This window comes from Neolamprologus brichardi, chromosome 12 (assembly GCF_056152115.1).
Source record: "Neolamprologus brichardi isolate AB-2024 chromosome 12, ASM5615211v1, whole genome shotgun sequence".
NCBI classification, from domain to species: domain Eukaryota; kingdom Metazoa; phylum Chordata; class Actinopteri; order Cichliformes; family Cichlidae; genus Neolamprologus; species Neolamprologus brichardi.
The window spans coordinates 18,658,477-18,686,006 of NC_142115.1; the positions used below are offsets into that span (position 1 = coordinate 18,658,477).

At 39.6% G+C, this 27,530-nt stretch overlaps 2 protein-coding genes and 1 long non-coding RNA gene across 8 annotated transcripts in view; 2 read left to right on the plus strand and 1 right to left on the minus strand.

The window, feature by feature from the left end:
* ssbp2a (single stranded DNA binding protein 2a) overlaps nt 1-27,422 on the plus strand; it is a 68,891-nt gene extending 41,469 nt beyond the window's left edge. Inside the window, exons 5-17 of the mRNA XM_006784132.3 lie at nt 10,014-10,103; nt 11,495-11,554; nt 22,424-22,490; nt 23,081-23,151; nt 23,264-23,331; nt 23,800-23,848; nt 23,931-23,966; nt 24,058-24,112; nt 24,218-24,288; nt 24,372-24,450; nt 24,604-24,632; nt 24,720-24,818; nt 25,429-27,422. Coding sequence (XP_006784195.1) covers nt 10,014-10,103; nt 11,495-11,554; nt 22,424-22,490; nt 23,081-23,151; nt 23,264-23,331; nt 23,800-23,848; nt 23,931-23,966; nt 24,058-24,112; nt 24,218-24,288; nt 24,372-24,450; nt 24,604-24,632; nt 24,720-24,818; nt 25,429-25,458 — 804 coding nt within the window. The 3' untranslated portion in view covers nt 25,459-27,422. The remainder of the gene's footprint in view (nt 1-10,013; nt 10,104-11,494; nt 11,555-22,423; nt 22,491-23,080; nt 23,152-23,263; nt 23,332-23,799; nt 23,849-23,930; nt 23,967-24,057; nt 24,113-24,217; nt 24,289-24,371; nt 24,451-24,603; nt 24,633-24,719; nt 24,819-25,428) is intronic.
* Nucleotides 11,583-14,641, plus strand: LOC118453745 (uncharacterized). 3 transcript variants are annotated; one of them, XM_035905005.2, is made up of 5 exons: nt 11,583-11,839; nt 12,427-13,317; nt 13,585-13,681; nt 14,055-14,165; nt 14,539-14,641. In XM_035905005.2, the coding sequence occupies exons 2-5, from the start codon at nt 12,572-12,574 to the stop codon at nt 14,560-14,562; spliced, it is 978 nt and encodes a 325-aa protein (XP_035760898.2). In that variant the 5' UTR covers nt 11,583-11,839; nt 12,427-12,571; the 3' UTR covers nt 14,563-14,641. The 3 variants fall into 3 exon arrangements, with proteins under 3 accessions (XP_035760898.2, XP_035760899.2, XP_035760897.2); XM_035905006.2 differs by having other exon boundaries at nt 14,516-14,567; XM_035905004.2 differs by lacking the exon at nt 14,539-14,641 and having other exon boundaries at nt 14,055-14,502.
* Nucleotides 15,860-22,230, minus strand: LOC118453746 (uncharacterized). Of its 4 annotated transcripts, none has more exons than XR_015719849.1 (6): nt 22,088-22,229; nt 20,693-20,778; nt 20,309-20,398; nt 18,634-18,725; nt 18,497-18,554; nt 15,860-17,221 (listed from the first exon to the last, which is right to left on the minus strand). It is a non-coding gene; the product is annotated as an uncharacterized LOC118453746 (long non-coding RNA). The 4 variants fall into 4 exon arrangements; XR_015719847.1 differs by having other exon boundaries at nt 15,992-18,412; XR_015719848.1 differs by lacking the exon at nt 15,860-17,221 and adding an exon at nt 20,495-20,527 and having other exon boundaries at nt 18,419-18,554; nt 22,088-22,230.
* Nucleotides 27,423-27,530: the final 108 nt, after the last annotated feature.

Below are 27,530 nucleotides of genomic sequence, written 5' to 3' on the forward strand. Positions count from 1 at the left end.
ATATACTGGATTTTTCCATTTAGGGTGTTTTCACACCTGAGGTGTTGAACTCGTTCGTTTTCCCCCGTGGTGCGTTTCATTTGTCAAGGTGTGGACTCAGTAACTGCAGAGCAAAACAATCACACCGAAACCCTGGAGAGGAGTCTTGGTGTAGTTCCACATGAACTCCAGTCCAGTTCGTTTATGGTGTTAACGTGATCCAACCTCGAGCCAAACCAACCACCAGGCAATGCTGCAAGGTACTGTAGATGTGCAAAGATCTGGCCAATAAGCGAACTGAATATTTTCACACAGTTTGTAGTGATGGATTTTGATTCACTTGGAGTTCGCTTGAATTTTTCTCTGTGTGAAAATAAACCAAACCATGGGAAAAAGCTCCAAGTTTACAAACTCATGAGCTTATTCAAACCACACTAAACAAACTAGAGGTGTGAACATTTCCTTACCAATCTGATATTTGCTCTCATTTAGGCCATCGTGCTATCATCACTTTTCATACTAGCACTGACTAGAAGCCATATTAGACAACTTTCACTCTGGGCTTGCAAGTCACTATTCTTGAGTCTCATCTTGGACTTTCCCTTGTAAGAGCTAAAAGATGACGTAACCTTGGTGTTTCAACTGAATTTGTTCAGACACTTGCAAGTAGCTCTGGTACAGTGTGGGCAAACAGGAAAGGTCTGCTCCAAGCTTTGAATAGCAGAGGGTGATTTTTAAGTCTTGAAACTGAAAAGTGAGTTTGGGCTGGGATTCCACAGTGGGGTGTGTTGATCTGTCTTGCGATGGGAGATGTGAATAATAGATGATTAAAAGGAGAGCACACCCATTCTCATCTCTACGCTTCATTTTGCCTCTCTCATATGACATTTACAGATACAGATACTCCAAAGTTTTATTCTGTGGATACACATATTCACACTGTGATATTGTGCATATATGAATGTGTGTTTTTCTTGTTACTGTGTGTGTGCGTGTGTGCGTGCGTGCAAAAAGGGAATCATGCAGAATGGAAGCATCTCTTCTTTCCACACCCTCCCTCCTTGTTCAGGAAGTGGACTAATGGCATTTGATAGGATGGAGTGAGTAGAAACGAGGGGGAGGGAGGGGGAACACATTTCCTTCCTGTGTAGCGTGTCATTCGTAGATCCTGATGTGGCCTTGAGACTCAGTGTTAACTGTTATGCACAACCCGCTGCAGCCTTTCACCTAAAGGCTCTCCAAGACAGCCGCCGTGCTCAGTGAAGAATTCGTGAACCTGCCCCTTGAGCTATAACTTGCCCATTTTCTCGCAGCCTCAGAGCTTTTTCCTTCTGCCATTTTTCCCCAGCTGCTACTGTAATTTATAAATTAAAAAATATGTCAGCCTCTGTCACTGGCAGTCGTTCACAGGTGAACTGAAGGAAATAATTTCACTTATTAGTTCAAGTTATCTGCTCTTCTTTGTGTTATGAAATGGTTAATTGTCTGTAGGGAGGTGGACTCTCGCTAGGTGGGAAGTAGTATTAGTTAGTGGTAGTGAGAATTTATAGGATAAGTTAGTAGTGGGCTGCTCTGAGTATTTCATAATAAATCCTGTTGTTCCATTAAACAACCAAAGCCAACAGTGCTTTCACCTTATCGCATCTAAGGCACTTTACTCAGGTATATAATATTATACAGATATAAATACTGTTATTTAAAACTGCATACATATTCTATATTGCTGTGTTAATCTGAAGTATGCAAGAGGGTGCACCTGTGTGTGACTTAAATGTCAGATTAATAATAATTTTATTGTTTCTAAGGTCTCTTAAGCAGACAAATGTGATACAATCAAAATGCAATGTTGAAAACAGGCTAAAAGAAGGAATCAACAAATTTAAACACACCTGTGATTTTGGATTAGGCATAACTGCATGAATGTGGTTTTAAAATGACCTGTGAACAGGAAACTTTGTGAATTTCGGAGTCTGTCTGTTTTAGGGTGTCTGAAAATAAAATAAAAGCTGACTGTGAGGCTTTTCAAACTTGGAAAGTGATCCAGGAAATTCTAAGACCAGCTACAAATCAGTGGAAGTGCATTTGCAGCATTAATCAGGAGGTATAGAACGAGCCACAGCGGAACTAATCAGAGCCAGAGGAGTATGTTAAAAACGTTACCTCACCTTAGTCCAACAGAGCAAATCTGGGGTATCTTAACCCTGTAACACCTGGTGTGTCATATTTGATACATGAGTTTTTGAGACCTCCATTTCATCAGCGTTATGGTGACCATATTTTGATTTCCAAAAAAAGAGGACGCTGTCATGAAGAACTTTAATAATACTGTTTGTTTAAAGAGAACTTTAACATATTTAAACGATGCCTTCTCTGTGCGGTTAATGAATGGTGAAATAAAAAATGTCATATAGGCTTTTACAAGTCAATAAGTGCAAAAGAAGAGGACGGTCGGTCACCCTAATCGGTGCAACCCCCAACCCCCCTTCCCCCTTGCAAAAAATACAGTTGTAAGCAATAAACTGCAGAAAAATACTGGATGTAGCAGATATGCAGCCTTCATAGGGTTAAAGAGGGAGGCAGGCAACATAACCCATCTGTCCAGGAGCAGGTTGTAAAATTGAAGCTTGGCACAAAATCTCTGTAGAAATTTAAATATCTGACAAAAGATTCTATCATCAAATATAAAGGTGAACAAACCAAATAATAAAGGCTTGAAAAAAGGAGTGACTTCCTGCTGCTGGGCCTGAATACTGGACTACTGGAGTATTGCAGTTACTGTAAAGTAATATCATTTTCAATTATTTGATATTTAAGTGACGGTAAACACAGATGAACTCACCTATGCTGCGTGATGTAAACAGATTGTCAGGTCAGTTTTACTACAGCAGGACATTTTATGTGGGATACATATATATAGAACTTATTGTAATGGGGTGGTAAATTAATACATAAATAAATAAATAAAAATCAGACAGAGCTGATTTGTCAGGCTGCGTGAGACAGAGAGGTGGAGGGACCGCTTCAGGTTTACACAGCGATAGAGACAGAGGGAAGGTAGACACAGACAGCCTTTTGAGATTCCACTCACGCATCTCTGAGTGTCTCTCAGTCTCTGCAGTATTGAATGAAAATGACTCCTCACCTTCACATGCACACACACTCACACACACCCCCAAGCTAAGTATACATGCATCACACACAAACACACACATACACGCATTAATCTGTAAACATGGAGGGATGAAAGAGTTTGCAAGTTATCTTGTTAAGTATTTGTGAGCCCTTTAGTGTGATGGGATTAGTGTACTGTGAATGTAGTATGGAGGAAGTCTGATTAAGTTGTAAAGTGTTGAGCTGCAGCGTAATTGCCCTACATATGAATGACTACGGAGTTCTTTCGATGCATTTTTGTGCTTTTTATAGAAAAGTTTAGCAAATTACATGTTTGGGTCGTTTTCAGGCATAAAGCAGGAGATGCTTCGGGAGAGAAAGCGCCATTTCTGATGGAGAAATTATACATATTTCCATAATATGGGAAGCTTTTTGATAACAGAGTGGACGCGGTAGATCTAATACATCTAAAGCTTTACTTCAGTGAGTAAACCTCGAATTCGGGTGATTTTTTCCCCCCCCCTGGTTTGTTGTGACATATGATACATTTACTGCCTTTTTTTTCTTTCTTTGTGTTTTTAAAAAACGCACACAGGAAAGACGCTGTTATATTTACCAGTCTTCACAGTTTCAAATAGAAGCCGACCTTATTTTAGCCTCTTTTTTGGACCTTTTTTTTTAACTTCATAAATGGCAATTGTAGTTTTATGTTATTGTATGCCTTGTTGTGTATGTCTGGTATACTGTAATGGCCTCCTGGAGGGTGGTGTTTTGAATAATTTATGAAACAAATGAGTTTGCCAGGAGATGCAGGTGTTCATCTGAGGACATTCGGGGGCTGTTCCACTGCCTCGGGTTTCATCACAAACACTTCGTTTAGCGTGCAAATAACCACAATGTAGGGAGAACACAACACACACAGCGCTTCATTAAATGAAAAGCTGTAATGTAATGGGGTTCCCAAATGGACAGACGGAAGAGTTGATTGTCTTGTTACGCCTCAATCAGGTCTTTCTGGATCGCTCTAGAAAACGATGGAGTATCGGAAAAGATACGAGTGTAAGAACGAAGATAGTTTTAAGAAAAGAAGTGAGGGAAATTGCTTAAAGTGGACTGAACCTTAGTCTTCTTGAAGATAAGTTCATTTGTTATACACTTTAATCAGCTCATCCGGCCGAAGGATCGACTATCTTATGGCGTGGCGAGGCATCCGTCTGCTAGCCTACTCCTCCTAGTGTAGTGAGTCTTCACACAAACTGCGCTCAAGGTCAAGGTAACATTTGTCGTTTCACAGACAATAACCTGTAAACTGTGATGGATAGTGAGCCGAATAAGCTCACTGACATTCTGGTTATCTGTATATCTACAGATGGGTGTGACAAATGAAAGGAAAACCCGAACGCTGAGCGTTTTAGTCATTGTGGTATCATGGTTCAGGTCGATGTTACATACATGCATGCAATACCTTTTCCCCGCCATTGTGCATTCATTAAAACAATGCTCTCTAACACATGATCAATACAGCAAAAAAGGCAAAGACTTTTGGAGTAACAGAATAGCTCAGGTCAGAATGTTGTGACCCAGTAAAAAGACCCCTTAAAATTTTTAAATCTACTGTCATTTTTTTATATTTTTGTACATTTACTGTATTTAAGTTCTACTAGCAGTATTTATACTGAAGAAAAAGGTCCAACTCTGACATGTTTGGCTTATGTTTTGCTGTCTTATTGGCAGGTACAGGTGTTGTCTAATACTAGTTTTTGTTGCTTATTAAAAAAAATATATTATACAGAAAAATAATAATTGAGAAGTTTTGTCATTACGCAGTGTTTCTTTTTCACGCCATTGTTCATGGAGCATGTTTCAGTTGTACAGGTGTCACAGCTGAACAAACGGTGGTGCACGGTCAAGCAGTGTTTTCCCTTCATGGTTTTAACTGGAAATGTAGCAAACAATGAAACTATAAAATGCTGCTTGGACATCGGCAGCAAAAGCAATGATTTACCCGCCAAGAAAAATTGTTGTCGTTCCCCCAAATCCAGTTTCAGACAGGTTAATTTTCATTTAAGGGCTGAGAATTTCTGAGCGTTATAATTGGCCTTACAGCTTGTTCGCAAATTGAATGGGCAATGAAGTCCATCAAATGAAGTGCAGTGGAAATTAGCGTCAGTGTTCGGTTGCATTTAAGTTCAGTGAGAAGTGTATGCAGAAGCGTTACACTGCACCACTGCTGGCAGCTACATTCACACAATAATGTACACTACCGTACGGTGTTAATGTGTACAGGCATCACCTCATTATCTCAGTGTTCCTCTCACTTGGCCTTGTCAGAAAAGTGTAAACACTGATGTGTGAGAGGTGTTAATGATGGATTCATTAACAGTGTAACAATCTGTGGATCTTTTGTGGTTGCTAAGGTTAAGTGCTGGAATATGTTGAGCTCGGTTGTGAATTGGTATTTAAACAGAACTGACAAGGAGGAGTTTGCTGTGTGGATCACAGCATTGCTGTGGCTAACACGAGGTAATGGCACCACATTACTATTATACAGCGACACCAGGTGTTATGATTCTGCAGATCTTTAAGCTTTGCCGTCAGTTTAACTGAACAGATTTTATAGATTCTGTTTTCAGAGGAGGGAAGGACACACGTGACTCAGCCTTCCGTTTTGTATTTAGTAACTGGAAATAATGATCAGGTGAGTGGCGTGTCCACTGAAGACTATCCCGTTTCTTTGCTCGAGAAACTCTTAGTTTGCTTTTGGATTTGGTTTGTGTGGGTCATTATCTGTCCATTGTAAAGCACTGTCTGATCAGTTTTGCAGCATTTGGCTGAATCTGAGCAGCGAGTACAGGCCTGTACACTTCACAGGTTATCCTGCTGCTGCTGTTATAGCAGTCCCGCTGGCAGCCATATATCCTAATTCAATTCAATTCAATTCAATTTTATTTATATAGCGCCAAATCACAACAAATGTCGCCTCAAGGCGCTTCATAGATACAGAGAAAAGCCCAACAATCATATGACCCCCTATGAGCAAGCACTTTGGCGACAGTGGGAAGGAAAAACTCCCTTTTAACAGGAAGAAACCTCCGGCAGAACCAGGCTCAGGGAGGGGCGGCCATCTGCTGCGACCGGTTGGGGTGAGAGAAGGAAGACAGGATAAAAGACATGCTGTGGAAGAGAGACAGAGATTAATAACAGATATGATTCAATACAGAGAGGTCTATTAACACATAGTGAGTGAGAAAGGTGACTGGAAAGGAAAAACTCAATGCATCATGGGAATCCCCCGGCAGCCTACATCTATTGCAGCATAACTAAGGGAGGATTCAGGGTCACCTGGTCCAGCCCTAACTATATGCTTTAGCAAAAAGGAAAGTTTTAAGCCTAATCTTAAAAGTAGAGATAGTGTCTGTCTCCCGAATCCAAACTGGAAGCTGGTTCCACAGAAGAGGGGCCTGAAAACTGAAGGCTCTCCCTCCCATTCTACTTTTAAATACTCTAGGAACAACAAGTAGGCCTGCAGAGCGGGAGCGAAGTGCTCTAATAGGGTAATATGGTACTACAAGGTCATTAAGATAAGATGGGGCCTGATTATTTAAGACCTTGTATGTGAGGAGCAGGATTTTGAATTCAATTCTGGATTTAACAGGAAGCCAATGAAGGGAAGCCAAAACAGGAGAAATATGCTCTCTCTTTCTAGTCCCTGTCAGTACTCTTGCTGCAGCATTTTGGATTAACTGAAGGCTTTTCAGTGAGTTTTTTGGACATCCTGATAATAATGAATTGCAGTAGTCCAGCCTGGAAGTAATAAATGCATGAACTAGTTTTTCAGCATCACTCTGAGACAGGATATTTCTAATTTTAGAGATGTTGCGCAAATGGAAGAACGCAGTCTTACATATTTGTTTAATATGTGCGTTGAAGGACATATCCTGGTCAAAAATGACTCGAAGGTTCCTCACAGTGTTGCTGGAGGCCAAGGTAATGCCATCCAGAGTAAGAATCTGGTTAGATACCATATTTCTAAGCTTTTCAGCGCCGAGTACAATGACCTCAGTTTTATCTGACTTAAGAAGCAGAAAGTTAGTGGCCATCCAAGTCTTTATGTCTTTAAGACATTCCTGCAGTTTAACTAATTGGTGTGTGTTATCTGGCTTCATGGACAGATAGAGCTGGGTGTCATCTGCATAGCAGTGAAAATGTATGCTATGTCTTCTAATGATGCTGCCTAGGGGAAGCATGTATAATGTAAACAGAATTGGTCCTAGCACTGAACCCTGTGGAACTCCATAATTAACCTCAGTGTGTGAAGAGGACTCTCCATTTACATGCACAAATTGGAGTCTATTAGATAGATATGATACAAACCACTGCAGTGCAATACCTGTAATACCTACAGCATGTTCTAATCGCTCTAACAGGATATTATGGTCAACAGTATCGAATGCTGCACTAAGGTCAAGAAGGACAAGCACAGAGATGAGTCCACTGTCAGAGGCCATAAGAAGATCATTTGTAACCTAATGCCATAACATCGGCTGTACTGTTAGCTGTTTCTTATCGGCTCTTTTAGATGTTTCCTGGCAAAGTCCAGTCTGACCTCCTCGTTCTTGAGTGTAACCAACAGTTCTACTTTCTCAAATCTAGGAACTAAAAGTAAACCAGCAGTCTTATAGCTAAGATCGGTGCCTGATTATTCAAGATTTAGTATGTGAGGAGAAGGATTTTTAATTCAGTTCTGAATTTAACAGCGAGCCAGTGAAGAGAAATATGCTCTCTGTGCCTGGTTCCTGTCAGTACTCTGGCTGCAGCATTCTGGATCAGCGAACGGCTTTTTAGGGAGCTTGGGTATATGCCCACGTCCTTGAATGTGTTACTGTAGCAGAGGTTAAAATGGTTAAATGTTGTGAAGGGTTTTTATAACAAAGGAAAGAATTCTGCAATCATCCACTGCAGTTATCCTCTGTGGTCTTGCAGGTCTTTTGGTGTTGCTGAGCTGAGCGGCGCATTCATTCTTTTTAAGAAGTTACCACGCTGTTGGTTTGGCCACTCAAAGCTTTTGCTGTCTCTCTGGTTGGTTTATTTTGGGCGGTTTTCAACTCCTTCACCTAAAAATCTAAAAACTGCATTTTCAATAATTAGAATCAACTCGGTGTTTTGGTTTTTGTTCACATTTGCTTCAGTTGTCATTGTGAAAATGAGAGAATAGGCCATGAAGCTGCTTGCCACAACTGGCAAAGCAAATACGCCTATTTCCAAATCCCAGTTTTACACTGTTTAACCCACGTGACTCTTTTAAAGATCAACGTATGGAGACAAACGGGGGGGGGGGGCGGGGGGGGATTACTTCTTTTAAAGAGGCTTTGTTAAACCTATGATTCATTCAGATTTGAATGTCATTTGACTCAACCTGATTTGTCGTAATCAAAAGACACTTAACCGTCGGCAGCAGTACCAGAGCTTTTAGCGTTGCTGTAGTTTTCCATGTATGAGAGGTGGTCCTGCTTTTTGAGGCTTGTTGTTTTTGCTTTTATTTCTCCTCGTTGCCGTGTTTGGGTGTTTGGGAAAATGCTGCTTTGTCAGCAGGTCAGGTAGATCCCCTCCTCCTCCCTCCTCCCGTTCTTCTTTTTCCGCCACAAACATTAAGTGCGCTCACACACTCACTGCCACATGCACACACACACACTCATAATCTCTGCTTTGTCCTCTTTTCTCCTCTTTCCCTCCCTCTCTCGGTGCACGAAGGCAAACTCAGCAGACCTCCAGGCTGCCAGGGTGGAAAGGCATTCTGGGTAATCCAGGGTGCGAGGAGGGAGAGGGAATAAAAGGGGAGAAAAAAATCCCAAAAAACAAAACACACTTGATGCAGTGCATGATTTTGTACACACAGAAACACAGACACACACACCAAATCCAGCCTCTCGCTACTGAACCATGGAGCTGCAAATATCCATCTGTGTCCATCTGTACGTTCATCTGCTGAGACAAATACAGCCTATGTTTACAGCAGAATATAGAATCTAAAAACTGCACGGCATCCTGTTCGACATTGCTCAACATTAACGATCGAGAGATATGAGAGCGAAGGAACAGAGAGGGTGGCGGGGTGGAGCAGAGGAGGATACAGGGGTGTCGTCAGTCTGCTTTTATCTCAGCTCTGATTAAACCTTGTTCCTGTCTGACCTAAAAAGTCAGCTGGCGGAAACTTCAGAGACTGTTGGGTGAATTTCGCTGGATCTCTTTACACCCCTCCAGTGCCTTCAGAGGGGGAGAGAAAGTGAAAAGGAAGATCAGAAAAATAGAACAGAGAGTGGGAAGATACTGACACAGATGCAGTCACTCTGGCTTCATGAGTCCACTGTTCACACGTTATTGTGTACAATATATGGATGTACGTACACTCTCCCACACTGCGCGTTGTCTGCTCTGTATTCCTAAAGAGGATGAGGAAGAAGAGGCCGGTGCTGGGTGGTAACTTGGTTGTACAATGCGACAGGAAGCAGACAGAGGCAGTGCTGAAATGATCCAGCGCCACCCGTCTGGGACAAGCACAACAAAAACGCATTGAATAAAAATAAACCTGGGCCAGCATGGCAGGGCATCTGCAGAAACAGGAAATATCCCACTGAGGGAGAGAGATGGGGAAAGACCCTCGCAGTGCAGACTATGACTTTTATATAAGTGGTGGCAGGCTTATCTGGTATTTGGTGTTGGATGTGTTATCTTTGCAACATGGATAAGTAAATTCCTGCTTTGAGGAAGACAGAAATTATCCAAACTATTATATCTGTTTGTTTATTCTGCAGAAAAATGGAGAGTAGCTGATGAAACAGGTGAAAGAGGTGTTGAGTTTGTTGTTTCTGACAAGTCTGAGATCTGAGTTGAAGTCTCCCTTTTTCGCCATTTGTCTTTTTCAGAGTGCCGCAGCAGCACCGAGCCCAGTCCTCGGTAACCTTCCCCCAGGAGAGGGCATGCCAGTAGGGCCAGTCCCACCGGGATTCTTTCAGGTATGCATGCAACGCAGAGCTGAACGGCCATGTTTCTGTCACTCCAGAGGATGTAATATCAGCTCAAATTTAAGCTTCCCCAAATTTGGCGGATTCAGTCTCACTTCATTTCAATTGCATTTTATTGAAACTGCTCCAAATCACAGCAACAAGCCATCTCCAGGCATTTTAAATTGAAAGAGCGCATTGCAAACATCCTAACTAGAAACCCAATGAATCCCCTAAGAGCAAGAACTCACTCTCAGATAACAACAACTGTATGTATATTCACTTACGTTACCTTTGATTTTGTGTACAATCTCAAACACAACTAATCTGACAGGAGAGATAAATTTCTGGCACACAAAAACGCACACATGCAGCATTGCCCCAGATCATCTGTGAAGGCCTCTGCCAGTTGTACATCGATTAAACGTCATTATCAGTCAAATTCAGGCGCTCGGATTAGACGCAAAGATCAATAGTCTTCCCGGGCATTTCTTAGTTCCGCTTTCATAAACTCACATGTGAGTCCGAACGGCTTTTTCCGTCTCCTTCTGAAGATCAGTCACTCTTTGAAGGCAAGGTCTTGTCAGGACCTCTTAGTTAAAGAAATATAACAATTACCTGATTGCCAGCTCTTCTGTCTGGTTTTTTGTGTATGAAATATAACAGAATATCTGCACTACTTGGGGGGGTTTTTTTGCGATAAATTGCACATTATTTCCAAAGTCAGTCACAAATGATGCTTCGTTTTATTCATTCAAATTCTGTTACGTCATTTGCTGATAATGATTAGTTGTTTACATTTTTTAATTAATAATAAAAAAATAGTAACACCATCACTAAAGAAACCTAAAATGCTGTAGCTTCATCCATTTGATGTCTCTTAAGCACAACTAAGACAGCAATTTAAGTGAAGGCTCTGATTAAATTAAGAGGACTATTGCTCTCTAGTGGCAGATTTCTGCATTGCTCCTCCACCACTGCAGAGTGGCTCTTCTGTCCGGGGTGGCATCAGTTCAGCAGACATAGCAACAGCATTGCTACTGTCTGTGGTGAGGACAAGTGAAAGCCCACTCACAGCTGCAAAAGAGCTCCGCATACAGGCTGCCAAATTCCACAGAGTTAACACACGCACTGACATCATTATCATCCTTTTTTTCCTGTCATTTTTTTTCTCCCCCTCATAAATTCACTCCAGTGAAAATGCGGTCAGCTTCTTCCGTTTGCTGTATGGTTAAAGGAAAATTAGCCCTGAATTCAAGTGAAAACATAAAAGCAGCTCTGGTTGGTTCCCTGCTTTGAAGAGCGTATAAAGTTCCCACTGTGCCACCCTCTAAATCTTTGTTACACATGTGGTCAGTCCATTTATTTGTCTGCATGTAATATTTTATTTGCCTAATTTTTAGCCATTTATGTCACCTCGATACCCCGGAGGACCAAGACCGCCCCTCAGATTACCGAATCAGGTAAGAGCCACACTGACCCCTGCAGGCAGCAGACGTAACTGAATTGTACAAATGAGCCAAATTGCACGATCTGATATCCTCGTGTCGGTGTTGTTCCCACATCATCATAATAAATGTTGTTCCAGGGTCCACATTACAAGTAACCAATCACCTTCTTGTGACGTCATACTTTTGCGACTTCGAAAAATACCCGCCTTAAAAAAACAAATGTTCTTCGAGAAACCGCCTTTTGTCGTCCGATCCAGCAATTTCAATTCCTCTCAAGATACTTTTCTTTAATAAACGGTAAGCATAATACATATGTTTTCCTTGAAATGGATAGCTGTTTGTTAGCTAGTGATAGGCTACTTGCGAACCAGTGTTCTCCAGACAGAGAATTGCGTGTCAATGTATTATGATTTATTATGAAAGTACAGGTGAATATAGCTGTCATAACAATGTCAGGCAAAATTGCAGTAGCTTCCCTGATCATTTTACAAACATAAGTGAAGAGAATTTGAACTAAAAGGCCTAGACTAATGGTTGTGTGCTGAATCTATGGATCAAACTATCACCTGGAAACATAATTAACTGGTCCATAGCTGTGAAACTGGACATGAGTTCTTGATTCTATGGAGATTAACAGTAATCCAGAAATTTACAAATTTGTCCTGAGACATCGCGTAGAAGTTGTCCCTGGGACATCATGTTAAAGTTGCCAGAGACATACCATATGAAAGTTTAGCTTCTGTTAGCCCCTGTTTGTTTTATATTATATATATATTGTTTTAATATTATATTTAATATTTACATTGTATTGCAAAAACCCCCAAAACAAGTTAAAATGAATTAATGAATATTGACTAATTAAACCTTTGTTATTTTTCCACCAGAAATGGACGATATAATTAGAAGAAGTGTTCTGAATGACGAAAAAAAAAGAACTGGAAAAGATACACAACTTTGTGTGCATGTGTCACAATGCCAGGAGGACCCTCGTTAACTCATTAACCCTTCATGGACATTATAAATGTTTAAATGTGGCCTCAGGTAAAGACAGGAAAAGAGACTATTACAAATTCAACTGCATCAGAGCTGGGGAAAAAAAGTCGAAACAGCTACAGAGCAGTGGGCTGTAAGGCCTATGTTTCATTTAAAGTACTCAAATGTTGGAAAGACCACACAGTCATCGTGCAGCGTACATATGATAAGCATGATGGGCATGATCCTTCGGACCCAAAAGACGCACATTTCAACAATATTTCCAGTGATTTGAGGAGGAAGATTGAGGAACTGCTTTCCCTTGGAACTAAGCCAGCCATCATACTAACCGAATGTCATAAATGGGCCAAAGAACATGGACACAGAGATCTTCACAACAGTGAGCATTTTGTCACACCACGTGACATTGACAGTGTTAGAACCTGCATGATGAGGAAGAAGCACTTTAACTGTGGAGACAGTCAAAGTGTACATACCTTACTTAATGGAAAACATCAAGAACATGTTCTCTTCTGTCAACCATACACATCTGACCAAGAACTAATGATTGTTTTGCAGACACCTGTAATGAAATCAAACATGGAGAACTATGCAAAACAGTTAGTATTTGTTGACACCACCCACTGTGTTAACCAGTATTCATTTCCCTTATTCACACTTGTTGTAAGAGATGATCATGGGCATGGAGTCCCTGTGGCCTATGCTATTGTCAGCAACGAAAGTCAGAAAACCCTGGAAACTGTTCTTGGAATAGTTTGTGAGCATTTCCCAACTTCCCCGAGGTAAATAATACATTTACAGCTATTGATTTTGAAATAATTCCTTTTCAAAAAAGTTATAACATGCCAGAATCTAATGCTATAGCTGCAGCATGGGCTGCAAAAAACTTTCCTTTCCAGTTGTTAAAGTTATTCCTATAGGCTGTATGCAGTATTTTATATATCTACTTGTGAGTTGAAATGTTTAATTTGGCATTGAAGTGGTGCTTTGAGATAGCAAAAACATTTTCATACTGTTTAATCTCATTTAGTGTTTCTTTTTTTCTGTAGAGCATTTATGGTTGACAAAGACTTTGCGGAAATAAATGCTTTGCAGAAGGTTTTTCCAGAGTCAGCTATCCTTCTATGCTGGTACCATGTCTTGCAGGTAAACCACATTGTTTTCTTTTCACGTTGTCTAAGATGCACCTGAAACACATTTTTACAACAGGGTCCTGTTGTTATGATTTGCCTCATTGTGATATTCACCTACTCAGGTTAATGAATATAAAGGGATAAAATATTGAGTGACTATGTCCATCCATTTAAGACCACAGTGCACTCATCTTCTGGTGGCTGCTTCCCAAAGCTCCTTTTGACATTTAAAAATATGTTTGCCTGGTTGATTTCTGTAATGCACAGGTCCTCTTGTCCAGTGAGTGACAAAGTTATTTTTGGACGTCAGCTTTCTTTTATGCTTTTTGTACAGCTGCTCCTCTGTCTCTCTCTCCAGATTAACTTTTTTTCTCTTACATTCACAGGCTGTTAATCGATGGCTTTCAAAATCAGAGTCCGGGGTCCATGGGCTTTCTAACACCCAAAAGAGAAATGAAATCATTTCTTTCTTTTGTAAGCTGAAAGCTTGCACATCTGTAAGTGTAATTTGTCTATTTCACATTTTGATTTCTTGATTACACTAAGAGCATAATAACTTTCAGTTGCTAAAAAAAGTTACAGAGAGATAAAAAATAGATTTTTGAAATGATTTCTAAAACTGGCTTCTTATCTTGCTTATCAAAACAAGTACTTAAGCTGTGCAGACCATCATTGTGTCACCCACTGTGCAGTAGAACTTGTGAGTGGGATTCTTTCACAGACAGATGCTGAAACCAAATATGCTTATAGGTTTAGTGTTCCTTCTTAGCCATTGTAAGGGAAGAAATAATTGCTTCTTAATACAAAAACATGACATATTATTAATAACTTAAAACATGAAAAACAGGTTTGCTGACACCTTGTCTCAAGTTTCAGACTCTGCTTCAAGACTGATGGAAAGTGGTTGGGCTCTTAAAATTACAGTCAAGAACAGCCATGGAGTTAATGCATATCAAGTCCCATCTGAGTCAAGAGAAGACATATTGTATGATGTCTGCCCTGTTGAGTCCTACTGTAACTGTACATATGGCTTACGAGGACTTCTTTGCAAGCATCTAGTGTTACTTGCAAAATTAGCAGAGGTTGACAATGACATCTATCCAAACATGGAAACAGACATTTCTACCTTGGCAAGAATTGCAGTGAAAGAAAGGCATTACTTTGTACACTGTGAGGACTTGAAAGTGATAAAAATGCCAAGTTTGTTTGGAAATCTGTTTTTTTGCATCGGCTAAAACACTTCAGTGCACTTGTTGTACGTTCTCTCACTATAACACATGTGCTTGCCTGAAGGTGGCTTGTAGCCATTTTAAACAAATGAAAAACTCTCTGAAAAGTCCTTTATCAACTTTGAATGACACTCCTGTAGTTGAAAGCACAGACAAAAAATGCACAGAAGATGCGGTTGGAAAACTAAATGCTGTTTTAGACACAGTTAAACAGTGGGCATTCATTCCAGAGGGCATTACTGCAATGATAGATGAACTGCATACAAATGTCTTAAAAACAAAACAAGAAGTGGGCAAAAGTATATGTCAGTACGAAATAAAGACGACAGATAATGCACGCAAAATTAGGCCATTGCATTCTAGCAAGAAACATTCGGCCAGCAGTCTGTGAAAATGAATGTGAACAGTCGATAACCACTGAAAGGGAGACATCCTCTGGAGAAAATGAAAACCTTTTGGAATACAAAACAAAAAAGAGAAGAGTTAAAGCTAAGTATATGCACAAGTAGACTTTTGTGTAGACATTTAAAAGGGACTGCATCCATTACTTCTGTTTATTGAAACCTAAAGCTGAATAGCTGTCTTAACTTTCTGCCAAGGAACAGATGAAAAGAAATTGTTTGCTCTCTCAAGCAGTTGTTATTTATGTGTGTTATTCATTACTTTGGCTTGGTTGCTGTTTTTGATACAAATTCATCTGTGCCCATTGTAATATTTTCATATGTTACTATTTTTATATTGCTATGTATTATAAATAAAGGATTACTTATTACTATTAAAGGTCTGCATTTGTAATTGTTGGTATTATTTATAAAATATGCACTCTTAAGGGGATAAGAGCACCAGTGGCCATGCACACGCTCATCTCTCTCCTTCACCCGATCATTAGTGTTGGAAACTGGCATTATCTCAGAGTAGATTAGACTTCAGTATAGTGCAAGTGATTTGATTTTATGATTATTTGATTCAGTTTTTTCTGTGTTCAAGCTCAATTACTTTAATAAAATATGTTGAATTCAAAATTTATAAACTGTGGACATTACCCTTTTAAACCTTTCTGAAACAAGACAGGTAAAAACCAGTGTATAAAAGTTTACATAGGTATAAATAGCTCTAACACTTTACTCCAGCCTTTAACCTCCTAGGACCTGGCGTCCACATATCTGGACATCACATTTTGGGTTATTTAGACCAAAATACTAAATCTTGATCAACAAGTGCCTGATATACAGTTACGAGGACATTATACTGCAACTGTTCTATCGAAATTTCAAATGAATGTCCTCATATGTGGCTCTCATTTTTCTCAGAAACAAAAATTAGGTAAAAAAAAAAAAAAAAAATTCTGGTAATTCTTTGTTTTTACATTCATCGGGTTGCAATCGGCCCAAATATCAAAGAGAAATTAAAAATGCATGCCATGGAAGATTTCGGGTCTTAGGGGGTTAAAATGACCAGATCCCTGGGGCCTGTTTTCCAGGCCACTAAATTAAACCCAGTCAATTACCAATTGCACAGAATAAAAACTTACGAGGTCCACTAATAGTCCAAAAGTCCAAATCTTTAATAGAAAAGACAAGCAGAACTCAAACAAACAATAATCCAAACGAGGAGCATATATACACACTGGAAAGTAAATAATTATAAGTTATTAAATCAGACTAATTAAATACAGTAAAACTAATAAGGGAAGACGAACACAAGGGAAATAAAAATGACAACAGTGTAAACATACCAAAACTCACAAAATAAAACAGGAAAGCTACTACGAACTGAGTGTGACACAATTACATTCATATTGAAACATATGTGATAATTTTCTTTCTTTGTAGCATTTTTAAGATACATGTTAGAACAGTCGTTATGCTGTTTGGATTAGGAACCAAACATTTTTGCCAAATAGTCAACTTAATACAAACTTAGAACAACAGTGAACAATTTTCAAGATTCTGATTTACAGAACAAACAAAAGTCACAAAAGGTTTCATTATTTAAGAGACAAGATCCAGTTTTTCACACAGGAAAGAAATGACAGAATCCAGTGCAGCAGGGCCAAAGGTGTGTGTCAGCAAACTGAAGGTTGAGTATTTTGAATACCAAAAAAGATACAACTTTCATATTATTTTACTAACTTACTTTGTCATATCAGCACTTGAATGGTCGATGCCTTTACAGACCATGTCTCTTGTGACATCGCAGGCCAATCTTCCAGCAAACCCAAGGGCTAGCTCCCCAGCCTTCTCTTCGCTCAGAACACTAAACATTGTTACTTTAGTTTTGGCCTTCTTAGGCCTGTACAGAATCATTGCGGGCAGTTTACGGCCCTAAAAAAGAAAAAGTGCAAACACCAAAAGAGCAGAGAGAGACGCACACACACACACAAACAAAATTAAATGCTTTTGTTTACATGGTGTAATTGTGTATATGTTGCAGCAAATGCACAATTTCCAGCCACATTGTCACTTCATTGATACGAGTAACCCGGATTTATTTCAGGTGACATCAAAATCACGAAATGTATACCTACCCCAATCAAACCTCTGAAAACATAAACTGACATGTTCTCTCGTTGATTCTGCACTTGATCTTGTCTTCTGTTATTGTGTAGGTTTTCTTTTTTGAGCTTGGTGCAGATAAGCGACCATGCACTCTGTAAACTGTACTAGTACCTTCTGAATCAGTTTGAAATTCTGTATCTGCATCGATCCTGTCAACAGCATCAGCAGCAGCATTATCTGTACTCAGACTTGTGCCGTATACTTCTGTTTCTTTTTCTTTGTCTTCAGTCTGTGTACCTTCATCTCTTTCAGTCTGTGTACCTTGATCTCTGACTGTCAGTCCTCCTATCTCACTGTTACTTGTCGGTTTGCTGCAGATGTCCTCTCCCTTAGGAACTTTTCCTTTGTCATTCGCTGCCTGATGCTTTCCCTGATGACATTCTTCGCTGGCTACTTCTATTGCTCCTCCTGTATAGCCACCTACTATGCTGCACAACTCCTTTCCCTCTGCTGTGCTGCACTGTGCTGTTACATAAAGAAGAATGATATAAACAGCACTATATCAATTTAATTGTGAAGGGAAATCCCCACAATACGACACAGTTATGTCTAAAATAGTTTTGTGTAAAAACTGGATCTTGAAACGTCCACTTTAATTACACAGTCCTGGTGTGCAAAGGCAAAATTACGAAAAAAAATTTCACTTTAAACATTTTTGGACATTGTTTAGTTATATTGTGACTTACTCTCACAGAAGAATGTTGGTTGCCTACTTGTATTATCACAGATAGGGGGCAGGTATCAATAAGAATTTATTCTTCTTCCTGCTCCTTTTCATGCATGGAAACGGTATTACTTTAATTGAAAGGAAGGTTGTGTATGGGAATGAATTACTGCTGTACCATGTGTGAAACAAAACAAAACAAAAAATAAATAAATAAAAAATAAGATACAGATGCCACAAACAGACTTTGAACAACGCATGTGCTTGTATGCACCACATTTCTGGCACTGCACCTGTGAATTAAAAAAAAAAAAAAAAAAAAGAACAAAGTCCATTATATAAACAATCTATATGGCTAAGGACATGTCATAGCTTACCCGGTCTTTGGCTGCAATCACACACCACACCAGCACTGACTGCACTTCCTAGTTCGATCTGCAAAATATAATTTGTTTAAGTACAAGTTACATTTTCCAATGTTAGAGAAAAAGAAGGCGGCTAATTTTATATTTACCTATCGAGGAAAATAAGTAGTGGCAAAGTCTGGACCTGAGCTTTGGGATTTCAGTGTTGTACTCCTCCACATGTGTTTTACCCTTGGGCAAACTAATAATTGACGAAGAAGAAAAAAAAAAGAAGAAAAAAAATTCGATTAACAAAGAAATGGTTTCAATCAATTTCTCATGCATCTGAAAGATGTTTTTCTGGAAATAAAAAGAATGTGACAAGTAGGGCTGGGCGATATATCGAGTTTTTTAAAAATATCGATATATTTTTATACGAGATATAAGATGTGACAATACCTTTTATATCGATATAGTCTATGTTACGTTATAATTATAGTTGTGGAGCCACAAGTTTGCCTCTCTTTTATCCGCTTTTGTCTTTACGCAACGTTACTCGGCCTCGCCTCTCCTTCACTGGACACAACACTCCCTCCTCCTCCATCGCTTCACCTGCAGGCAGCGACAAGATGGACACGGCAAATCTCCGTTAACGAGTTACTGCGCATCGACCCGTTTGTGGGGCTGGACGGCGTCAACGTGTTAACGAGCTAACCACGCTAACGAGCTAACCACGCTAACGCCATGCACGGCCTGAAATACTTTCATTTTCTCAAAAATCGACAGTGCGCCTTATGTATGAATTCTGGTTGTGCTTGATGTCCGCAAACCAATTTTATGTGGTACACGGCGCTCAGCAATCTGTCAAAAAATGTTTTAGTTCGACTTTGGTAAGCTACGGAGCTGCACCGGCTTGATGGATTGTCGGAGCATTACGGCTACCGAGGAGCCTCGCGGAGTGATACGTACTGTGCTTCAACGTAATATTAGCGTATTGTGTGTGTATAAGGACCATTGACTGTAGAATGATAAGGACCATAAATGGCACCTGTTAAGAGACACGGTTATGAAGCGGATTTCAAACTCCAGGCTGTCAGTCACGAAGTTGGAAAGAGAGCAGCTGTGAAATCTGTCTTTGTTATTATGCTCAGCGTCTTTTAGTTTACATTTTGACTGCACAATTGTGAGCTCTTTGTTATGCACAAAAACAACATCGTTTTCTTTTATTTATGGAGCATTATTATTTAATAAATGCTCAGAATTTATTTTTGAGTAGTTTTTTTCATGTACATCTATGCTGTATGTTAATAAAAGTGCCTGTGTGACATCTGAGACACAGCTTTGACTAAGAACTCTCTTTTTGTTCTTACCTTATGACTTTAAAAAAAAATATTGAGATATATATCTTATATCTCCATCCAGCTAAAAAATATCGAGCTATGAATTTTGGGTCATATCGCCCAGCCCTAGTGACAAGTATGTTTTTCTGTCAAGAATGACACTGCAAAATTGCGAAAGCTTGTCAGGTGAGACTTGTAATTAATTCTGCAGTTACACAAATATATAGAAAGTGTCGTTTTTTGTTTACATTAATTAAGTTCTATAGTGTGTACGAAACAAATCAAGACCACTCAATTTTTGGTGTTCTTTATCAGATGGCCAAGACAGAAATATTTTAATCTGTGTGCATTGCTTTTGAGCAAGTCTTTACACAGAAAAGGTTTCAGAAAGGTATTTTTCAGGTTCTTCTGACAAGGCTTAAATTTTGGAAAATGCTGTTTGTTTATAGTGGCAACTTATAAACCCTTTGTGATAAGAACATAGTTACCACAGTCCAAGTCATACCTTCAAAAAGTATGCACTTTGTGCTCTTGTGGACCCAACCAAAATTTTTCCAGTGATTTGGCTTGGTATTGGATAAATGTAAGGGAAATTCTATAAAAAGAACATAAATACACCTATGTTTTCAAATACATTACAAAAAACGTAAATATGCTATGTCATTATGATCAAACCAGCTTTTCAACATACCTCACAATGCAAATAGATTAGGCCATCTATTAACTTAACAACAAATAAATAAATACATATAAATAAAAACAGAACTAAGGAATACGATTCATTAACTAAATTGTACAATAAAGTGTATTTAAAGCAGAATTTAACATTAGTTAACCACTTGGGTACAAAGTTATGACAACATAAAAGGATTTTTATGTCAAGAGGTACCTCATCTGAAATGTTGGTCTGGTCAAACAGGGATTTCAAACTTGAAATACCAATAGAGTTTGGTCCAGCTACTCCCACAAGGTAATCTGTGAGAAAGCATATGCTGTAGTCAACAGATATCGTTTTCTTTTTGCATGCTGCAACCATCATCCATTTCAGTCTTCTAGGAGCTTTGTCTGGTTGTAGTTCTTTTTTCTCCTCCTCTCCCCTCATCTATTAATTAAATTGTTTTCTGACCTTCCTAACTGTTTCCGACCTGTCTTCCCAATGTGATGTTTAAGCAATATATGTATGGTCAGAAGGGGGTGAAATTTTCATTGCAGTTGTACGTGTAACATTGCATGTGATAATAAAAGGCTTGATTGGTTGATTATTCAACATGAGTTGACATTTACCTGACATTGTGAAGGAGTCGCAGTTTCTGTAAGGATGTTAGGGGGACAACATTTACACGATGTCCCAGGGACAACTTCTACACGATGTCCCAGGGACATGATGTCCCAGGGACAACATTTACACAATGTCCCAGGGACAACATTTACACGATGTCCCAGGGACAACTTCTACACGATGTCCCAGGGACAACTTCTACATGATGTCCCAGGGACATGATGTCCCAGGGACAACATTTACACAATGTCCCAGGGACAACTTCTACATGATGTCCCAGGGACATGATGTCCCAGGGACAACATTTACACAATGTCCCAGGGACAACTTCTACACGATGTCCCAGGGACATGATGTCCCAGGGACAACATTTACACAATGTCCCAGGGACATGATGTCCCAGGGACAACATTTACACAATGTCCCAGGGACAACTTCTACATGATGTCCCAGGGACAACATTTACACAATGTCCCAGGGACAACTTCTACATGATGTCCCAGGGACAACATTTACACAATGTCCCAGGGACAACATTTACACAATGTCCCAGGGACAATATTTACACGATGTCCCAGGGACAACATTTACACAATGTCCCAGGGACAACATTTACGCTATGTCCCAGGGACAGCATTTACACGATGTCCCAGGACAAATTTGTAAATTTCTGGATTACTGTTGATCTCCATAGAATCAAGAACTCATGTCCAGTTTCACAGCTATGGACCAGTTAATTATGTTTCCAGGTGGATAGTTTGATTCATAGATTCAGCACACAACCATTAGTCTAGGCCTTTTAGTTCAAATTCTCTTCACTTATGTTTGTAAAATGATCAGGGAAGCTACTGCAATCTTGCCTGACCCAACCCCCGGGCCACGAAACACCCAAAAAGTTGGGGAACGCTGGTCTAGAGAACACTGGTTAGCTAATGCTGTCGTAAAGTAGCCTATCACTAGCAAACAAACAGCAAGCCAAGTGAGGAACATATGTATAATGCTTACCGTTTATTAAAGAAAAGTATCCTAAAAGGACTTCAAATTCGGCGGACAGGCGGCGGTTTCTCGCAAGTGAAGCGGGCGCGCTAGACTGACAGACAGAGGCGGGCACAAGTGAAGAAAATTTGTTTTCTCCACTTGTATTTCGAAATACTCGAAGGCGGGTATTTTGAAGTCGCAGAAGTATGACGTTACAAGAAGGTGATTGGTCACTTGCAATGTTGAACCTGGAACAACATTAATTATGATGATGTGGGAACAACGCCAACACGAGGATATCAGATCGTCCAAGCAAGATCACAGTGATTATAACATTGGAGATGGATCCTCTTGTTTCTGTAGGGTCTTGGAGGAGTTCCAGGGAGCCAGCCTATGTTACCAAGTGGAATGGATCCCACAAGACAGCAAGGTGCATGCCCACACTGAAACACACACATATAGTCAATAATTACTTTATTTAACAATAATGCAGGCAGGCAGGATTTTGTCTTTTGAAATAATATTTACTGTGCGATCATAGCCTGATTGAGGTTTTGCCCTTAAAACATGCACCCTTATGTATTAACACGACTAAAAGAGGACTCTCCACCTATAGATCATGGATTCCTTAGCCAAATTTTACCGTAGTAGCTGTCAAGATATTTCATTACAAAATAAATAAACCCCGTTATGACACTATAATTGGGAGAAGGGAATCACCAAAGTCAGAATGGGTTCCCGAGGGGATTGTGAAACAAAAGTTTTATGATAATACATTCTCTGGGGAGTCCCTCTAGAAATCACATAACACACTGAAAATTGAAAGCGTTGTTATATCTGATCAAAAACGGTATATAAAGACACAGTTGCCTTATTCATTGCACTGGAAGAATGGCACGTTTATGAGTTTTTAATAGTGTTCAGATAATAGTGTACCAAAGTGGCCACAAAAAGGTGTTAAACACAAAAATGCATGTTTGAAGAGAACCTTTTCTCATTCTGGTAAATCCTACACTTCAGGACATCCAAATATGGGAGGACCAATGCAGAGGATGACTCCACCCAGGGGCATGGTCCCACTAGGACCCCAGGTTTGGGTCAAGATGATTTTTCTTTGAGGACTACTTGCTGTAAGTTTTGTTTCTGATAGTTACTCTCATGTAGTCGTGTCCAAATGGAATTCTGGTTTCTGTTTTTTCCCAGAACTATGGAGGTGGGATGAGGCCACCACTGAATGCTCTGGTTGGTCCTGGGATGCCTGGTATGAGCATGTGAGTGGTATATGCATAACATAATCACAGCCATCATCACCATAACACACGCACATATAGACAGAGTAGCATAAGGCCTATCTGAGCACATGAGCTTATAAAAGAGTAAAATACACTTGTCTGTGTGTCTATTTTTAAAAATGTAAGCTTACTCAGCACATTTTTCTCCAAATGTCAGCTATCTTTAATCGCTCAGTAGAGTTGTTATAGTCAGCCGTTTCCTTTAACTGTCTTTTGCCTACAGCTTTACCACATGTTTTTAACTTTTGGCTCTGAACATGAAACCACAACCTTAACCTTTCCCTCTATTTAATCTTCTTTAGTTTTTTCTTCTTCTTCTTCTTCTTCTTCTTCCATTTACTTGTTTTCTGGCATCTGGGGAGCTTGTTATTGCCAGCTCTACCCAAATAAATTGGAAACAAAGACCCTGCCAAATGCAAAAAACTCAAGTGTATGGGTGTTTTCTAGGGGACCTGGTGGTGGTAGACCCTGGCCAAATCCTCCCAACTCCAATTCTGTAAGTCCTGCAACAAAAATACCGAAGAAGAAGTTTAATTTTCATTTTATGACTTGAGTGGTTTACTTCTTTGTCTTTGTAGACCCCATACTCTTCTGCGTCACCAGGAAGCTATGCGGTATGTATGTTTGAAACTCTTAAACAAGCTAAATAGGCTTTAATTCACAGGATCATGCATGAATGTCATGAAAACAAAACTCTCATTTCAGGGACCTCCGGGAGGAGGAGGGCCACCTGGAACACCAATTATGCCAAGTCCAGCAGGTAAGCTCTGTGTGTATCAGTTGTATATGTGTATGTAGATATATAAACATGCTACTGACCTTTAATTTTCTTACTGTTTCCGTTTTCCTTTTTGTGTTCTGTCAGATTCAACTAACTCTGGAGACAACATGTACACTATGATAAACACAGTCCCTCCAGGTGGAAGCCGGCCAAATGTGAGTGGCTATTGGGTCTGTGTTAGTGTTACAAGTCAAACAGGAATACTGCTGTTAACTTGCCCTATGTGTGTTCTCCGAAGTTTCCTATGGGTGCAGGCAGTGACGGTCCATTAGGGGGAATGGCCGGGATGGAGCCACATCACATGAATGGCTCTTTAGGTACAAAAACAAGAAGCTTCTGTGTTCGGCAGGGGTAAAACAAACAAACTAAAAAACCTCTGGTTATGTTTGTCCCTGATTTGTCATGAAAAATTAGTATTCATTTGATCGTGGTGATGTGCATTATTTTCATACTTGTGTTCCCTCCTTCAGGGTCGGGCGATATGGACAGTCTCCCCAAGGTATGAGAAGTTTTTCTCCTACTCTGAACTACACTTCTGATTTTTGTAGCAGATACTGTGATATATGTTTTATTTGTCTTTGAACAGAACTCTCCTGGTAACCTAAGTATGAGTAATCAGCCTGGGACGCCTCGGGAGGATGGAGAGATGGGAGGAAACTTCCTTAACCCTTTTCAGAGCGAAAGTGTGAGTGAAAATTAGTTTTTTAATATATGGGATTACTGGAGGTTTTTGCTGCTGAGAGTTCCCTGTAATACTTTGCCTTAAGCGTGCCCATTTTTTATGCTAAGCTAAGATACTACTTGCTGTACTTTTTACCATGCGGCTAATATCAGTCTTACTAGTCTCTGCCAGATATATAGACTGTATATAAAAGATAACACCACCACTGGTTTGCTGACTACTGTTCTGAAGCCTCGACTTTATGACGCTGGCCGTCGCCATCTTCTTTTTCTTTGTTTAAACTGGACATAGTGTATTTTCACTATTTCACTATTTCACTTTGGCTCTGGCTAGTTAGCTTAGTTCCCCATGATGCTAATTCTTGCTGGTGAAACAAAGAGGCTTCGCAGCTGACTGCGAGTGCTCACAGACCTGATCCCTGTCTTCAAAGCAATCATTTCAAAGGCAACAAAGTCCCACTTGGCGCATATGGTCCTCGTAATTTTGGTCTCCAACCACTAATATGCTTCGTGTGACTGTTGCATAATTAAGACTGATGGCTAGAGATGTGCTTTTCTCTCTTAAACACATAAACAGTTGTGTTTTTATGTTTCTGCTTAACTTTTTTCTGCAGTATTCTCCAAACATGACGATGAGCGTGTGAGGGCTCTGGAAGCAGGTTTGGTCTGTCGCTTAATAACCTGGTGTGGCTCAGCAAAAAGCAGTGAGACATGATGTGATGCCATCTAGGCCAGTGACTCTTCCTCCACCACCTGCCCAATCGGACAGTAGCCCCAGGCGCCATCTTACTACTACTACCCCCCTGACCGAAGTCCCACCCTTCCATGGTTTCTGTCCATGTTTCTACGCTCCTGTTTTTCTCCAGTTCTAAGTGGTGACTCTGCTACCTTCATCTGCTCTTCCTCTGCTCCAATGAGACTGTACAAAGGAACTAAATTGACCCAGAGGAGAACTGTAAATTTGCATACAGTGTGTATGAGAGTGCACACAGTCCGGCCACAGACAGATTTTCCTGCCTTTGCATCAGATCACAAAGCTCAGTACCCAAAAACAAAATACCAGTATCCTAAAGTTAAAATTCCAGTGAGTTTAAATATATAAAGTCACTGTTTGATTGATCTAAATGGCTGTCATCAAGTCTTCTTTTTTCTAATTAGTCTGTTTGCAGTACCAGAAGAGAAGTGGAGAGACATCGCAATCCTTGGGCCGATATTTGAGAAGTCTTTTTAGAGTTTGTAAATGTCTAAAGACCGCATACATTGCACTTAAAGTTTTATACTGTCAATGGTTTTCTCATCCCACTTGACAATATTTGTTTTCATATTTAATTTGAAGGCGAATGTTCATTAAGAAAAAAACTCGCTCAAGGCTTAAAGTGAGACTATGAACCTGCTTTTACAGCAGCCAACATGCCACAGGTGGAAATGGGAAATGTCTAAACACAAAAGTCGGCAAAGTGGCATTGTAGATAGGTCATTGCATTAGCTAACATTTAGCAACTAAAAGCTAATGGTCATACCAGACCAAGCAAGACAGATAAAGCTAAAGTCCTGAATGTATTGAACTAAGCATTCATGCATTCTAGTAGTTACGGATTCATCTTTCAATTAGTCTGAGGGAAAACGAGCTAATTCGTCTTTAAAAACTTCCATAGTCTGACTTTAAGTCACATGAGATCAGTCACTATGCTAATTGTAATTAAACTGAAGTCAGCATAAGGCTGAGGAATGTTTGCACAAAAGTTAGTACTCAGTAGTACTCAGCAGTACTCAGTAGTACTGTACAGACTGAAAGTTTTTATTTCACCTGAACTCTTACTACAATTCATCCTGTGGGTTTTTCCCATTATGTGCTTTTGTGGGGCCGAAACAAATGTTTTTGACAGAAATGAAGGGAATCATTGGTTTGTTTGTTTTACTTGGTGACAAAACATGCTCCCATATCCTAGACATAAAAATGTTCAAATGAGAAAGAGAAGTAATAAGAGGTAAGCAGTATGGATGATAAACTGCAAGCTTTGGTCACTCATACTTAACTGTCATCCGGAAAAACTGTGATTTTTAGTATGATGAACAATTGGTTGGTACAGAAAAATAAAACAAGCTCGTTTTTAAATAATCTTTGAAACCTTTTTCACTGCCCAAAATGAATTATTATCATGTACAAAGGGTGAATATTCCTGCAAACATTCTCCTTTCCCTTCCCTTACTGCAAAGTGTACAGCTCACAAATGTAGCTCCTCTGTCTTGTATGTGTATTTGATATTATTATTATTATTATTATTTAAAGATAATGCTAGAGAGAATTATTATTGCAAAGGGAACGATGGACTGATGGCGCACCATCACAGCTGACCTGAGATGTTTTATTTTGTTTTGTGTTAGATTGAAGCCATAAGTGGGAGTACATAAAGATCAATTTGTAAATTGGATCATTTTTTTTCTTTCTGTTTTTGTGACAGTATGTGGGACTCCATTTGTGACGTGTTCATTTTCTCTTTTTTATTCTTGTATTATGTTTTTGTAAATACACAGAGAAGTTTCATGGGTTTTGACTATGCTGATATAAAGCTTCTCTAACCTTAAAGTGTCATCTCTTTTCATTTTGAACAGACTTTGGAGTGCATTTGAAAGTATCTGCTGATGAAATGATCACAATTGTGTTTGTTAAAGCTGTACTTAAATTTACCAAACCTGTTGTATAACTTCTATCAAA

Coding starts and splice junctions, on each gene's coding strand:
- LOC118453745 (XM_035905004.2), top strand. CDS start 12,572: ATGTGGCCTCAGGTAAAGACAGGAAAAGAGACTATTACAAATTCAACT. Junction 13,318..13,584: donor CATTTCCCAACTTCCCCGAG/GTAAATAATACA, acceptor TTTTTTCTGTAG/AGCATTTATGGTTGACAAAG. Junction 13,682..14,054: donor GCTGGTACCATGTCTTGCAG/GTAAACCACATT, acceptor TTACATTCACAG/GCTGTTAATCGATGGCTTTC.